The 15,426-nt window shown below is 44.5% G+C and overlaps 1 protein-coding gene across 1 annotated transcript; it reads left to right on the top strand.

The window, feature by feature from the left end:
* The first annotated feature begins 8,831 nt into the window (after positions 1-8,831).
* LOC100341951 (intelectin-1-like) lies at positions 8,832-14,730 on the top strand. Its single transcript, XM_070076739.2, has 8 exons — positions 8,832-8,965; positions 9,141-9,204; positions 10,490-10,588; positions 11,618-11,865; positions 12,200-12,358; positions 12,737-12,857; positions 13,790-13,893; positions 14,474-14,730. Exons 2-8 carry the CDS (start codon positions 9,147-9,149, stop codon positions 14,624-14,626), a joined length of 942 nt encoding a protein of 313 aa, XP_069932840.1. The 5' UTR covers positions 8,832-8,965; positions 9,141-9,146; the 3' UTR covers positions 14,627-14,730.
* The last annotated feature ends 696 nt before the right edge of the window (positions 14,731-15,426 follow it).

Here is a 15,426-nt window from a genome sequence, read left to right on the forward strand (position 1 = left end):
TCTGAGTCTGCATGTGGGTGGGGCCCTGACTTTTATCTGGTGTGCAGTTCCTGATGGGTTTTCAGCAGTGTCAGTAGCAGAGAAGGATCACCCTCAGCAGTATGATCCTGAGTATGATCAGCGGTTATTTGTGTATCCATAGGTTTGTTTAGATTTCTTCTTTCTTTGAACTTGGGGTTTGTACATGGGACACCCAGAAGTAGTTCCAGGTTCCTGGCTTAGGCCTGGCCAAGCTGTGGCTGTTGTGGACATTTGGGAAACTGGCTACTGGATGGAAAATTTCTCTCTCTCTCTGTCTCCCTCCCTTCCTCCCTCCCTTTCTCTCTCTCTCTGTGTCTGTCTCCCTCTCGCTAAGTAACTCTGTTTCAAATAAATAATAAATTCATCTTAAAGTCAAATCAAGGTTTATTGGCCAGCATCCTGGCACCAGTGTATTATGCTATGGCCTGTGACATGGGCATCTTTATGCGTTCCAGTTGGAATCCAGGCTGCAGTGCTTCCAATCCAGCTCCCTGCCATTTAACTTAGGAAATCAATAGATGATGGTCCAAGTACCTATGCCCCAACCATCCACAGGGGAGACCTAATGAAATTCCATGCTCCTTGTCTGCACTTAAATGTTTATTGCAGCTCAATTCACGAGAGCTAAGACATGGAATCAACCTAAATGCCCATCAAAAGAAGACTGGATAAAGAAATTAGGAGATATGTACTCCACAGAATACTAATCAGCAGTAAAAAATATGAAATCCAGTCATTTGCAACAAAATGGAGGAATCTGGAAAACATCATGCTGAGTGAAATAAGCCAGTCCCAAAGGGGCAAATATCATATGTTCTCCCTGATCAGTGACAACTAACTGAGCACCTAAAATGAAATCTGTAGAAGTGAAACTGGCACTATGTGAAACAATGACTTCTTCATCAGCCCTGACTGTCAAGGAACAAAATATAAATATAAGAGTTGGAATAAGTGAGGGAGGAGATGTACAGTTTGGGACATGCTCAATCAAACTTGCCCCAAATGGTGGAATTAGAAATGTGCCAGGGGATTCCAATTCAATCCCATCAAGGTGGCATGTACCAATGCCATCTCACTAGTCCAAGTGATCAGTTTCAGTTCGTAATTATCATAATGATAGGATTAAGTGTCAAAGGCATCACATAAACAAGACTAGTGTCTACTAATACTAACTGATAGAATTAAAAAGGAGAGAACAATCCAACATGGGAAGCGGGATACACAGCAGACTCATAGAATGGCAGATGTCCTAAACAGCACTCTGGCCTCAGAATCAGCCCTTAAGCATTTGGATCTGGGTAAAAAGTCTGTGAGAATTTCTCAAGCAGAGAAAGCCAAGACTGTGGCAAAAAAAAAGTGACCTAAATGAAAGATCTCTGTGAGTGCAATCCCAGTGTAAAGAATGGGCCATCAAAGAAGGAGGTACCTCTCTGTGAAGGGAGAGGAACTTCCACTTTGACTATGGCCTTGTCTAAATAAGGTTGGAGCTGGCAAACTCAAGAAGCTTCCATAGCCTTGGCAGTTCATGACAAGAGCCTCTGGTGATTACTGGCATCATAAATAAGAGTTTCAATTGTTAAATGAACAATGGGAGTACAGTAGCTCCCTATGTAGGATCTCTGTCCTTAATGTGTTGTACTATGTGAATTAATGGTAAATATACTGCTCAAACAGTATTTTATAATTTGTGTATCTGTGTGGGTGCAAACTGTTGAAATCTTTACTTAATATATACTAAATTGATCATCTGTATACAAAGATAATTGTAAATGAATCTCAATGAAGAATGGGATGGGAGAGAAAGTGGGAGATGGGGTGAATTGTGGGGTGGAGGGTGGTTATGGAGGGAGAAGCTGCTATAATCAAAAAGTTGTACTTTGGAAATTTATGTTTATTAAATAAAAGTTTAAAAAAAAGAAATTCCATGCTCTTGACTTTGGCCTGGCCCAACTGTGGCCATTTGGTGAGTGAAATAATGGATGGAAGATCCCTCTTTCTCTCTTTCCCTCCCTCTCTCTACTGCTGTTTCTTTCTCTGTAAGTCTTTCACATAAATAAATAAATATATCTTCAAAAATCAACATTTATATAATGGGAGGTGGCAAAGTAGTGAAAATGCTCACATTGGGAAGAAGAGTACTATCTACAAAAAAAGTAAAATTGCTTCACAGTTTTGTCCAGTTTTTCATAAATTCTTGTGGGAAATATTGTCTAACGTTTTCTTCAGAGGTTAGATAGTGTACGTGTCTTTCCCTCACTCTGCTCCATGTTTCTCATTCTCTAGTGCCTCAACTATACACCACCTCCAGCAATCTCAGAGTATCCTAGAATTAATGGGAAGGCTGGGGACCTAGGCTTGGGTGAGGGGCTGGAGCTCAAAGGAAGATCAGCAGCAAGGGTGTCACCATGGATGGGTGATAGGACATGCCTGGCCAGGAGACTGGTGCCACCAACATGACCATTAGATTCTCCGAGGTTGCTGTTGGACTGTTGATGCTGCCACCATGGCTGTGATGACTGAGCTCTCTGACCTCTCTTCTCTATCTCATGATTCAGAGTACTGGGTTATACCATCGATTGTTCAAACCCGGGTTTTTTGTCTGTACCACGGACATGGCAGAGGAGGTGTGAGGGAGATTTAGGTCTGTTCGGCTTCCTTAGAGGTGGGGCTGTGCCTCCCTCTACCTCTTACATGACGTGGGGTCTAGGAGAGATTTTTTCAAAGGAGGAACGTGTCCTCATGTGGGACAAAAAGAAAAGGAACAAAGCCCAAAAAGAGAAGGGTGTAGGCTTTTCTTGGATCAAGTGATTTTTCAAACTACGCATGTCTCCCAAAGAAGGGAATCTCTGGAAGTAGAAGTGAGTCTAGACTGGGTCTGGCTGAAGTGCTATTGAGTTATTATGTGAAATGTTGTCATCTCTGGACTGAGCTGTGCGTCCCAGCTGAAGGGAGCTGCTAACAGTGGTGGAAAGAGAAGTCAAGGTCTCTGAGGTCATCTTGTTGATTATCATGCCTTTCATATGTTTGCACACATTCTCATTTGCTCTTGTCATTTTACCCTCTTAACACTCCAGTGAGCAGGAGCATATCACCCTGAATTTGCAGATGTGAAACCTGAGGTTGAGAGGGATGCAGTGGTTTGCCCAGTGTCACATATCTAATTAGTTCTGGATCCTGGGTTTGATATCTCATGTTGGGGATTGTAGGAAGTTCTCATTTCAGAGTAGCACTTCATTGTTAATGTTGGAATTAGCCTTTCTGCAGATTCTGTGATGCTAGTGATAACATGCCTACTGTTTTATATACTTGAAATACAAACTTAGATATGACATTGAATTAAGGTATACCCCAAATCCAGGCCATTAAAGTGTCAAATGTACTCTTTTGGGAAGTTAAATTATATTTGAATGCAGTCTTTGTCCTGGATACAATTCTGTTTTCTCTTGTTCACGCATCTGTGAGATATAGAATATAGCTTAGCAAACAGAGTGTCTCATAAACTTTTCCTGATAATGGCATTGGGAGATATGTAAACACTCTGCTTTGGCTACTGACTTCAGTTTCCTGACAATGCAGGCCATTGTAGGCAGCAGGGATGGCTCAAGTAATTTGGCTCCTGTTCCCATTTGGGAGTCCTAGATGAATTTCTAGTTCCAAGTTTGTCTGGGCACTGACTGGCTATTGAGGTCATTTGGGGAGTGAAAAAAATAGAGGGAAATTGTCTCTTTCTATCTTCCTGTCCCCACCTGACTAAAGAAAAACCCTCTAAGATAAGAAGGGAATTTCTGGGTTGAGCATTTAGCCTAGTGATAGAAGACACTGGTTAAGGCAAGAATATCCAGCCTTCAGTGCCTGGGTTTGTTACCTAATTCCAGCTCACAACTCTAGACCTTTGCTAATTTAGGCCCTGGGAAACTGTGATGATGCCTTAAGTAACCAGGTTCTGTCATCCACGTGGTTGGACCTGGTTTCAGGATTGAAGCAGTAGATTGGAGCTCTTTCTGTCTCTCAAGTATGGTAAAAAATTGAATTTCATAATCAGATAAAGGTTCTTTATAAAAATTTACAGCAAATTCCTACCTAACTGTGCAGCGATGCACTTTTATTTTTGTAATTAGAAGGTTGATGCCTACTTTCTTCTCTGCTATTTAACGTGATACAGATAGGAACAGCAGTGCCATAAGGCATGAAAAAGAACTAAAAATTGTGACAACTGATAAGAAAAGATAACAGGTACCATTTTTCAGATAATGTAATTGTTATGTAGAATTCCAAATAATCCATTGGTCATTGTTCAATATGAGTAAAAGATAGGGACAATTTTTGGATGCAAAGTCAACATATATCCTTCTATTTAAACAACTAGAATTAGCAATTAGAAAAGTAAATTAATAAAGCGGCACAGGCAATAGCATCAAAGTGTATTGCCTTGAGGCAGCAGTGATGGCTCTAGTGACTGGGTCCCTGGCACCCTGGTGGTGGAACTGGATTGAGTACCAGGCTCCTAGCTTGGGCCTGTCCCAGTTCTATGTGTTTGGGGCAATTTAAGAGTGAACCAGGGGATTCAAGCTCTTAGTGTTTGTCTATATGCCAGTCTTTCTCTGTATCTCAAAGGAATAAATTAAAGAAATTTAGAAAATGTAATACAAGGAAAATCTCTACAAGAAGATGTGAGATATAAGAATCCAATGAAAATCCAAACTTATTGTAAGCAGATCAGATTCAGTATTGTAAAGATATCAATTCCATGTATTTCACATAAAGTCTGCAGGGTGTGTGTGTGTGTGTGTGTGTGTGTGTAAAATCTAAATAAGAAAAAAATTTATGTTGTGGAAAACACCAAGAATCAATGAGAGTTCTTCAGTGGAATAAGAACAGAAGCTCCATATTCCTGGATTGTCACATGTTTTATTACACCAGTTTGTCTTTCTGTAATTCATTAAACAGTCAATATTTTATATCCTTTTTTCTTTGTGTGTTAGTTTTTACAGTAAAACTTCATTTACTTAGTGTTTTAAAACAAGGAAGTGTAGCCAAGACACCTGGAGGAGGTGGTTGGGGAGGGATCTTTCTTCACACTGTTCTCTCTCAGGGCACAGTTTTTGACTCAGATACATTTTGAGTTATTTTGACAGGAGTTGACTATTGTGAGACATTTAAACCCACAAGAAGCAACTTCTATGCAAAGCCATTTGGGGAGTGAACTAGAGGGTGGAAGACCTCTCTATTTCTCTCTCTTTTAACTGTGCCTCTCAAATAAATAAATAAATCTTTTTTAAAGACTTCTAAAATTTGTTTTTATTTATTTGAGAGAGAGTTACAGAGAGGGAGCGACAGAGAGAAAGGTCTTGCATCCACTGGTTCATTCCCCAAATATCCAGAAGGAGCCAGGAGCTCTTTCTGGATCTCCCACATGGGTGTAGGGGCCCAAACACTTGGGCCATCTTCCTCTGTTTTCCAAGGCCATAGCAGAGAGCTGGATATGAAGAGGAGCAGTGGGTATAAGAACCAGCGCCAAAATGGGATGCAGGTACCTCAGGTGGAGGCTTAACCCACCAAGCCACAGTGCTGGAACCAATAAATAAATCCTTAAAAAAACCTCAGGATACTGGATAAAAAAACATGACAAATATTTGAGAAAAAAATACTGGAGATGAAATTTAGCTAGAAATGATGAGAATCATTTCCTTTTAAAATAATTGCTTATTTTTTTCATAAGACAGAAATGAGGAAGAGAAAGAGACAGAGATCTTAAATCTGTTTTTTTTTTTTAAAGATTCTTTATTTGAGAGTCAGAGTTACAGAGAGGGTAAAGCAGAGGCACAGAGAGAGACTGAGATCTTCTGTCCTCTGGTTCACTCCCCAAATGGCCATAATAGCCAGGGCTGACCAGGCTGAAGCCAGGAGCCAGGAGCTTCACCTAGATGTCCTACGTGGATACAGGGGCCCAGGGACTTGGGCATCTTCTGCTGCTTTCCCAGAAACATTGGCAGGGAGCTGGATGGGATGTGGAGCAGCCGGGACTTGAATAAACACCTATATGGGATGCCAGTGCTGCAGGTGGTGGGTTTACCCACTAAGCAACAGCGCTGGTCTCCATCTGTTGTTTCACCCCTTGTTTCAGGCCATGCTAGTGGACAGGAACAACATGAGGGTCTCCCCCATAGGTTTCAAGGGCCCTAGTACTTGGTCATCCTCTGGTGTCTTGCCAGGCATATTAATGGTCAGCTGGACCAGAAGCAGAGTGGCAGGCATACAAGGGATGTGAGAGCTCCAAATGGCAGCTGAAACTGTTGCTCCAACCCTGTTCCCTATCTCTGTAATGTGACCAGGGAAGGACCTTGATGTTGGACGCTTCAGTATCAATCCTAGCTGAGATGCTGAGTTTGAGGCCATTGGGATTGTGTCATCCCCCTGGCCAGAGGCTGCATCACGAGTGAACATGTGTTGTGCACTGAGTGGTTTCCACCCAAAATTGTTATGATCAAGTCTTCATACCAAGGCCTCAGCATGTGACTTTTTGTTTTTTAAAGATTTTATTTATTTTACTTGAAATTAGGAGTTACAGAGAGAGAGAAGGAGCGGCAGAAAGAGAGAGAGAGAGAGTCTTCCATCTAATGTTTCACTCCCCAGACGGCCGCACGGCCAGAGCTGTGCAGATCCGAAGCCAGGAGTCAGGAGCCTCCTCTAGGTCTCCCACACACATGCAGAGGCCCAAGGACTTGGGCCATCCTCCACTGCTTTTCCAGACCATAGCATAGTGCTGTACTGGAAGTGGAGCAGCCAGGTCTCAACCAGGACCCACATGGGATGTGGGCACTATAGACCAGGGCATTAACCCACTGTGCCACAGCATCGGAACTGACGCTATTTTTTTTTAAGATTTATTTATTTATGTTTCAGGCAGAGTTACAGAGAGTCAGGGGTCTTCCATATTCTGGTTCACTCCTCAAATGGCCACAATGACTGCAGCTGAGTGGATCTGAAGCCAGGAGCCAGGAGCTTCTTCTGGGTCTCCCATGTGGGTTAAGGAGCCCAAGGACTTAGACATCTTCCATTGCTTTCCCAGGCCATAGCAGAGACCTTGATTGGAAATGGAGCGACTGGGACTAAAACCATTGCCCATATGGGATGCTGGCACTGCAGACTCGGCTTTACCCACAATGCAAGGGCCAGCCCCTGTGACAGTTTTTAAGGAGGGTCTTTAAAGATGTGACTTTGTGAGGATGAGGTTGTTAGGTGGGCTCTAATACATTATGACTGGTAACTTTATAAAAGGACGAGATACAGAGGAAACCAGGGAAGAATGCACAATGACCACACCAGCTCCTAGACTGTGGGCCCCTGCAAGCTGAGGCTGGAGGCCTGAGAAGAGCGCAGAGCTGGCCACGTGTCACTCTTGGGCTTGCAGCCACCAGAACTGAGGCCCAGACAATTTGCAGTGCTTTGGCCACAAGTGTGGCATTCTGTTATGGCAGCCATCCTGACCTAGTGAGCATGCCCATCTCTGGGCAGCCAGACAAGGGGAAAAATGGACTGAGGTTCTGGGGAAGGCAGGCCACCTCCTAAAATAGTTCCAAAAAGAGTGGTTGCTTGGCTGGTAGTTAAGCCGTTACTGGGAAATGCCTCCTCCCACCTTGGAGTGCCTGTCTTAGAGTTTTGGCTCAGCTTCAAGTCCAGGTTCTGGGTTATGTGTACCCAGGAGGGACAGGTGATGCTGCAATCAGCTGAGTTCTCATCACCCCCCTGAGAGCTGAAAGCTGCATCACAGGTGCAGACCTGAACTGGGAGGACGAGTCAGCCAACGGACACAGTCACTGTCGGACGATGGTGGTCGAAGGGGTGACCTCCCTACCACAGATTTTCATTTTCCCTAGATTCTTAGATGCTGTCCATTGCAAATTAGTCCATGATTCGTGTTTCCCTGAGGATGAGATGCTAATGATGCTGAATATGTAAAAATCCAAAGCATTTCAAAAATCAATGAGAAAAACGAAAGAGCTACAAATGCTCTACTGAGCTTTTCTTCTTGGTGCTGTTTTACAAATCAGCGTTTTTGAGGATTTTCTGTAAAGCAGTTATTTGAACTTAAAAACCCAGAAAATATTGGCTTAAAAATGATTTGTGATTTTTTTTTCTGAAGACTGCTTATCACCGAGGCTGTAGTAAACTTATGTTAGGCATATGGTTTTATTGAGGGGGATCTGACCAATTCTATTATAGCTGAACATGACTTTCAGGTCCTGAATTATGACATCAGGACAAGAATGATACAGGAGGGGTGAGGCATTGCAGAGAATTTGTTCTGATTTATTCCCAAATGCATTTGTAGTAAAGTTTCACCTGTTTATGAAAAAAAAATAAAAAACAAAGATTTGAGTCTTTTAATCATGCATTTATCAGCCTGAATGTTTATGTTGATTCTGAAATGACTCTTTTCTGGTTTGTGTTAAAGATTTTCTTTTCCTGTGAAGATGGTACATGGCTAATTTTAAAAAGTTTTTACTAGAAGGAAACACACACACACACACACACACACAAACCCCGAGTAATACTGACTCTGGGTGGTTTACTCACCTACTTGTGTTTTCTTTTGGAGAAGGCGATGGTCTATGAGTTCCCCAAATTTTGGACACATGCCTGTATATCACCTTAGGAATTGTTTTTCAGAACTTGAAATGACACAAATTAATATTGATTTAAGGACCCTCCTTGAGAAAACTAGGGCTGTCCCTCCACTGGGCATTGAGCCCAGGGATGTGAGGTGGACACTTGGGTGTGGGGCCCCATGGGGCTTTCACCATAAAGGGCTCAGCTTCTCACCCTGCACCAGGAGCCTATGCAGAGACTGTTCCCTGTCTCCACTTAGCTGTTGTGTTGGCTTGGAGGGGAGGACGGTGTGATCCGTGTTGGAGAAGGTGCAGCTGGGACAGAAACAAGCTCTGTGAGTGCAAGAGCCCCGTCTTCAACTCAGGGAGGCGGCCGTGATATGGGTCCTAGGGATGTGTGAGTTTAGCCAAAGGCAAGGGATCCTAGAGTCTTTATAGCAGTGTCCACTGGAGCAAGGACTTAGAGACTCAATAAGTCAAGGTTGTGACCTTCATCTTCCTTCTCTTTAGGTTGCCATGACCCAGCGGGGCTTCCTGCTGCTCCTCCTTGTGGCCACAGGATGGCGAAGTGCAGGTGGGTCTCACACTGGGAGCAGCATCTTCCCAGCTCAACTTTGGAGCTCAACAGCAGAACTAGGCTGGATCCAGGCTAGAGAGGGTGTTTTTGAGATTCACAGATCGACAGGCACGTGGGCTGATTGCTCATTTCTGGCCACCAGGGGTACAGAGCCATAGCTGATAGGGTGTTTCCCGTGGCACTGGCTGGGGCCAGGTTCTGTGCCTCTGTGTGATCCTGTGGAGGCTCCAGTGAAACTGTCTGTCCTGTGCTATTCCTCATCCTGTGGTCTTGACCTTGAGTTTCCATGGGAAGGGCATAGTCAACTTCATCCTCAGAAATGTTGTCTTGATGGTTTTCCTATAAAAATCAGAGTGATGGCATCTGAACATCTGTATTTTTCTTTCCTTTTTTATTTTAAATGAAAAACAGTGTTTTTAGATAAGTTTTTCCTTAATCTTCAGAAAGCTCTGTTTGGTAGCTTATTTGAGGAACAAGGGAACTCAGGCTTCATTATGTGATGTTCAATTCAAAGGACACAGTGGTGAACCTTTGTCCCTTGGGTCCCTTGCAACACCCCTGCTATCGCAGATCATGGTTGTTCCCAGTCATCTGGACGTGTAGAACAGTTTACAGAGCTGGAGTTACATACAACAGTCTTCATTCTGTGTTTCTGTTAGTCTCCTGGCCACTATCTCCCTCTTCCCTATATCACACCTCAGGTTCAGCCATGTTAAGCTACTTAATTTCTTCAGTAGGCTGGATTGTGATTTCCTTTGTTTTTACAAGGTCTTGGATATAGTGTTCGCCCTGTCTTTAATTCTCTTCTCTTTCCTCCTACAGAGAAATCTTGTATATTTCCTAAGAACACACTTAGGTGTTGCCTGGACTCAGAGTCCTCCTGGGTCTCACACATCCCATCCTGATGACTCCTGCCTCCATTCTTGCCTATCCCCTCTCATATCACACACTTTGTTTCGGTTTGCTGGAATGTTTAGCTCTTATCATTTATTCTTCTCCATATAATTTTGTTGAGTATCCATTCTTGGGGATGTTGAGTGTGTTGGAATGCCAAGTGTCTAGGGCAAGTGGGTCATGGTTGGGGTTGTGTGGAGGGGATGTGCAAGAAGCCTGCTGAATGCTGGGTCAGTTTGACTGAATGGCTGATCTGGGTCTCCCAGACTGTAGAACCTGGGCAGCTGGGTTCTGCAGTAGGGGTACAATATGTTTGGGACCTGGGACAAGAGGACACTGGGTTTTGGGTCAAAGCAAGAATGAGAATCAAACTCTGCTTGTTCTGTAGCTGTGGCCTATAAATATCCTTTGGAATGGACCTGTTCATATTCTCCAAATCTGCCCAGAAGCTGCAAGGAAATCAAACAGGAGTGCCCTAAATCACGCGGTGAGTGCTGAGACATCTAGGCGGAACCACGCATTGTGGTCAGGGTCTGTCCTCTGAGAGTGTAGTTTCTTTAAAATTTTGAACAATTTCTGGCAAAATATACATTACATATATATCGTATGTAAAATAAATATGTATAAATATTCTATTTCTTTGAATATATGTGGTTACTACTTTGTGAAACATATATAAGTATATATTTATATATGAATATATATATATATATACACACACACACACAAATACACACACATGCATGTAACATACTGGGTAACATTTTCCAGTTCAGACAATTTTAGTGGCTAACTCACTGTCATTAACCACCTTCCCACTGGTGTGCAGCTATCACAAGGCTGCATCTCTACAACATTTTAATTTCTCAGAGTGGATGCAGACACTCAGTGCCCACTAAACACTAACTCCATATTCTCCTTGTCCTCCAGCTGTGGTCACTGCTGCTCTACTTTCCCTCACTGTGAATTTGTCTCTTCTCATCACCTCAGAGAAGGAGAACCATTAGCCCTTAGCCCTTTATGCCTGGATATTTTACTTAGCATCACGTTCTAGAGACTTGTCTGTGGGTTACCGTGTGTAACTCAATGTTTTTTATGCTTTCTGTGTATACACACACACACACACACACACACACAGAATATTTCGTGCATCCATTTGTCTGCTGATGCATGTTTGGGTTGTTCCTACATTTTGCTCTTGTACTAATGCTGTGATGAACGTGATCCTGAATGTGATACCTGTACAGATATCTGTGTGAGGTGCTGTAGGTGCAACTTGGGATGGAAGTGCTGAGTCATATGATGGTTCCATGTTGGACTTCTGAGGAAAGTTGTTTAGGATTTTGGTGATTCTAGGCTCTGCCCCAGGCACAGGAAAATGAACTCTTGAACCTCCGGAATCTTTGGTGAAGGATTCAGGGTGGGGGAGCCATTAGGCTGTGTTCCTGGTTCCCAGGGCCTTACTGTGTGTGGACTGAGCCCCACCATGAGCTTGCATATCTGGTCCCCTCTACAGATGGCCTGTATTTCCTCCGCACTGAGAATGGGGTCATCTACCAGACCTTCTGCGACATGACCTCAGGGGGTGGTGGCTGGACCCTGGTGGCCAGTGTGCACGAGAACCTCATGGCTGGGAAGTGCACATTGGGTGATCGCTGGTCCAGTCAGCAGGGCAGCAGAGCAGACTACCCAGAGGGGGACGGCAACTGGGCCAATTACAACACATTTGGGTCCGCGGAGGCAGCCACAAATGATGACTACAAGGTAGGTACCATGCCTCTTTCCCACCACTTGGGCAAGGTGAAGAGCTGAGTTTGCAGGGCCACATGCAGGCAGGAGGGAGGGCTGATAGGTGGTGATGTGGAATAGGGTAGGAGAAGAAGGCTTAGATGTCTTGACCACATCTTCCCCCCACAAGACCATAAGGGACTGGTGGGTGGAGGTGGGGATTCATCGTGTGCTGGACGTGGGGTTGCTGAGGCTGGTGGCCATGTCCCACCTGAGCCCAGAGCTGCTAGCTCAGTCAAGGCTGCCCATGGGAGTCTTCTGCAAAATGGGACCTCCTGGGCTGGTTGTCTCAGTATGTGCTGCTCCCCAGAACCCCGGCTACTACGACATCCAGGCCCAGGACCTGGAAATCTGGCACGTGCCCAACAAGACGCCCCTGCAGCACTGGAGGAACAGCTCCCTGCTGAGGTACCGCACCAACACTGGCTTCTTCCAGCATCTGGGACACAATCTGTTTGGCCTCTACCAGGTACACAGGGCTCTGGATGTGGGCACTTTGGTGAACAGGGAGCATGTGTTAGGGGTGGTGCAAGTCAGCTCTGTTGGTCCCACATAACCTCTGAGCACCTGTGCTTGCCTGTTTCTCCTACTTGTGGTTCATTGTGAACCCATGTCCTGCCTCTCCCAGAAGTCTGAGCCAAGCAAGGGCGGAGATCTATGGAAGCTGGGGAGAGAGGCAGGGACTAGGAGCTTGGGACTATTGGAGAAACATAGCTCTGGGGAGAAAGGAATCATTGTTACTGAAAGTGATTTCTGAATAATGAATTGGCTTGAAGGACCTCCTACCTTGTCACAATTTGGCAGCTGCTTCACTCTCCTCACTTAACCCCTCTTTTGTGTCCTGCAGAAATACCCAGTGAAGTACGGCTCGGGGAAGTGTTGGACTGACAACGGCCCAGCGATTCCTGTGCTCTATGACTTTGGTGATGCTGAGAAAACTGCATCTTATTACTCACCTCTGGGTCGGAGTGAGTGCCATCATTAACCTTTTGATGCCTTCATGGGAAATGTCACTGACAATTATTGCTGGTATTCACTGAGCACTTACAACATGCCTGACTGTTCTCTAGGAACACAACATGGTCATGTCATTTTTAAAAAAGATTTATTTATTTATGTGTAGGTCAGAGAGATAGAAGCAGAGAGAGACAGAGATAGAGAGAGAGAGACAGAGAGAGAGAGACAGAGAGAGAGAGACAGAGAGAGGTTTTTCCATCCGATGGTTTACTCCACAACTGGCCACAAAGGCTTGAGCTAGGTAGAACCAAAGTCAGTAGGCAGGAGCATCTTCCGTGTCCTCCACGTGGGTGCAGGGGCCCAAGGACTTGAACCATCCTCTACTGCTTTTCCAGGCCATAGCAGAGAGCAGGATCAGAGTGGAGGGACTCAAACTGGCACCCATTTGGGATGCTGGCATTGCAGGTGGTGGTTTTACCTACTATGGCACAGACAAATATTTTAGCATAGTAATATTGCAAGTGTAAATGGGAAAAGCCATTTTGGTTACATTTTTTATGTGGATGAGGGGAGTGATGATGGGGACAATCATTTTCTGGCAATTGGAGAAGTGTGAAGAGAAGCAGGTCGTGACACCTGATCATGGCTGATCCTTGCCTGATCTTTTAAGGTCTTCTTGGTGATCTCCCTGCTGAGTTTCATTTCTCCTCCAAGTCCTAGACAGAGGAGCACCCTGTGGTAAAGTCCCAGGGTTAGTTCTGTCTTTCCACAGAAAGGGACGTTCCCACATGGCCTAGTTCAGGGTTCAGCTGCACCTGTCATTGGCCACACACAGAGGTTCTGGGTTGGACTGTAGGCTGGACTCTGGCTTTAAGGATTCGCTTGTCAGGTCAAGCTGTTTCTGGCCCCTTCTTTTAAACTTTATTTTCCTCTTCTTTTTCAGTGGAATTTGTTGCTGGATTTGTCCAGTTCAGGGTGTTTAACCATGAGAGAGCAGCCAACGCGCTGTGTGCTGGGATGAAAGTTACGGGCTGTAACACTGAGCATGTGAGTGTTTTAGGAATTCAGTGCCCTGTGGGTATGTGTATAGGTGTGTTTGTGTGAGTGTGTCTGTGTGTGATTATGTGTGTATGTGTGCCTTTGTGTGAGTCTGAGTGTCTGTGCTGTGTTTGTATGTGTGCCTATGTGTGTCCGTACATGTGTACAGACATGTGTACAGCTACATGTTTATCTGTGTATGCCTGTGTGAATTTGTGTGTGTGTGTGTGTGTATCTGTGTGGCTGACAGTGTGTGTCTCTGTGGATGCTCACTTGCTCTCACTCTATTGACTGTTGATATTACATGAACAGAATTCATTTTCTTCGAATCTTGTTCTATCAACATATTTATCAATATATTTTTATTTATTTATTTATTTAAAGATTTTGTTGTCTTTTCAAAAAAGAAAAGTACAGAAGTAAGAAAAAAAGAGCATTACCATTGCATCATGTGGAGGACAGGGTGTTATGGGAGGGAGTGGTCAAATCACACAGATTCTGACCGAGGGCTCCAGAGAACTTGCCCATTAATTACCCACTGGTGTCAGCAGTGAATCTCAGACTTCTTGTGTCCCTTCTGTGTTCCCAGCACTGCATCGGTGGAGGAGGATTCTTCCCGGAGGGCAATCCTGTGCAGTGTGGGGATTTCTCCGCCTTTGACTGGAATGGATATGGAGCTCAATGGGGTTATAGCAGCAGTCGGGAGATCACCGAGGCAGCTGTGCTGTTGTTCTACAGATGAGAGCTCTGTGGTGTGGGACCAGGAAGCCATCTCCAAATCTCAGACAGAGAAACTAAAATGATAATAGGGAGAGAAGCACAATAAACTACATCAATTTATGCCTATCTGTTTCCTTGTGTTGTTTTATAAGTCAACTAGCATTTTAAGAGATACATAAAAAAATGCATGTTGTTCAGGGAGCCGGCACCGTGGCTCACTTGGCTAATCCTTCACGTGCAATGCCGGCATCCCATATGGGCACCGGGTTCTAGTCCCGGCTGCTCCTCTTCCAGTGCAGCTCTCTGCTGTGGCCCTGGAGGGCAGTGGAGGATGGCCGAGGTGCCTGGGCCCTGCACCCACATGGGAGACCAGGAGGAAGCACCTGGCTCCTGGCTTCAGATCGGCGCAGCACTGGCCGTAGCGGCCATTTTGGGGGTGAACCAAAGTCTCTCTCACTCATTGGCTAACTCTACCTGTCAAAAGAAAAAAAAAAAAAAGAACTCAGTCTCCAGCCAGTAGCCTCTTTAAAAAAAACAGTACATGTTGTTCTGGTGAATTCTGCTATAGACATTCTGGGTTTGGAATTACAAGTCCCAGGTATGCTAGAACAAGAGCATGCCCTTTTTCTATGATACATTTAATTAGATTCAGGGACAGGGAAAAAGATTTCTTGTTAATTCTCCCCAGTACATCTTATTGGTTATTTAGTCTGTAATACAAACAGCTTAAAGGAGACAAGAACACTTCTAAAAGTTAGCAGAAGAAATGAAACTTGGGACACAAGTAACCATTGCCTTTATTCCTCCAGCTTTGGCGGTGAG

The sequence above is a fragment of the Oryctolagus cuniculus genome, chromosome 7, assembly GCF_051225735.1.
Source record: "Oryctolagus cuniculus isolate XC-2025 breed Fujian yellow rabbit chromosome 7, ASM5122573v1, whole genome shotgun sequence".
NCBI lineage: Eukaryota > Metazoa > Chordata > Mammalia > Lagomorpha > Leporidae > Oryctolagus > Oryctolagus cuniculus.

What these genes read in the sequence shown, in the direction of transcription:
- LOC100341951 (XM_070076739.2), top strand. Translation starts at nt 9,147, where the DNA reads ATGACCCAGCGGGGCTTCCTGCTGCTCCTCCTTGTGGCCACAGGATGG. An exon ending in CACAGGATGGCGAAGTGCAG is followed by an intron (nt 9,205 to 10,489) that starts GTGGGTCTCACA and finishes CTTGTTCTGTAG; the next exon opens with CTGTGGCCTATAAATATCCT. An exon ending in ATCTGTTTGGCCTCTACCAG is followed by an intron (nt 12,359 to 12,736) that starts GTACACAGGGCT and finishes TGTGTCCTGCAG; the next exon opens with AAATACCCAGTGAAGTACGG.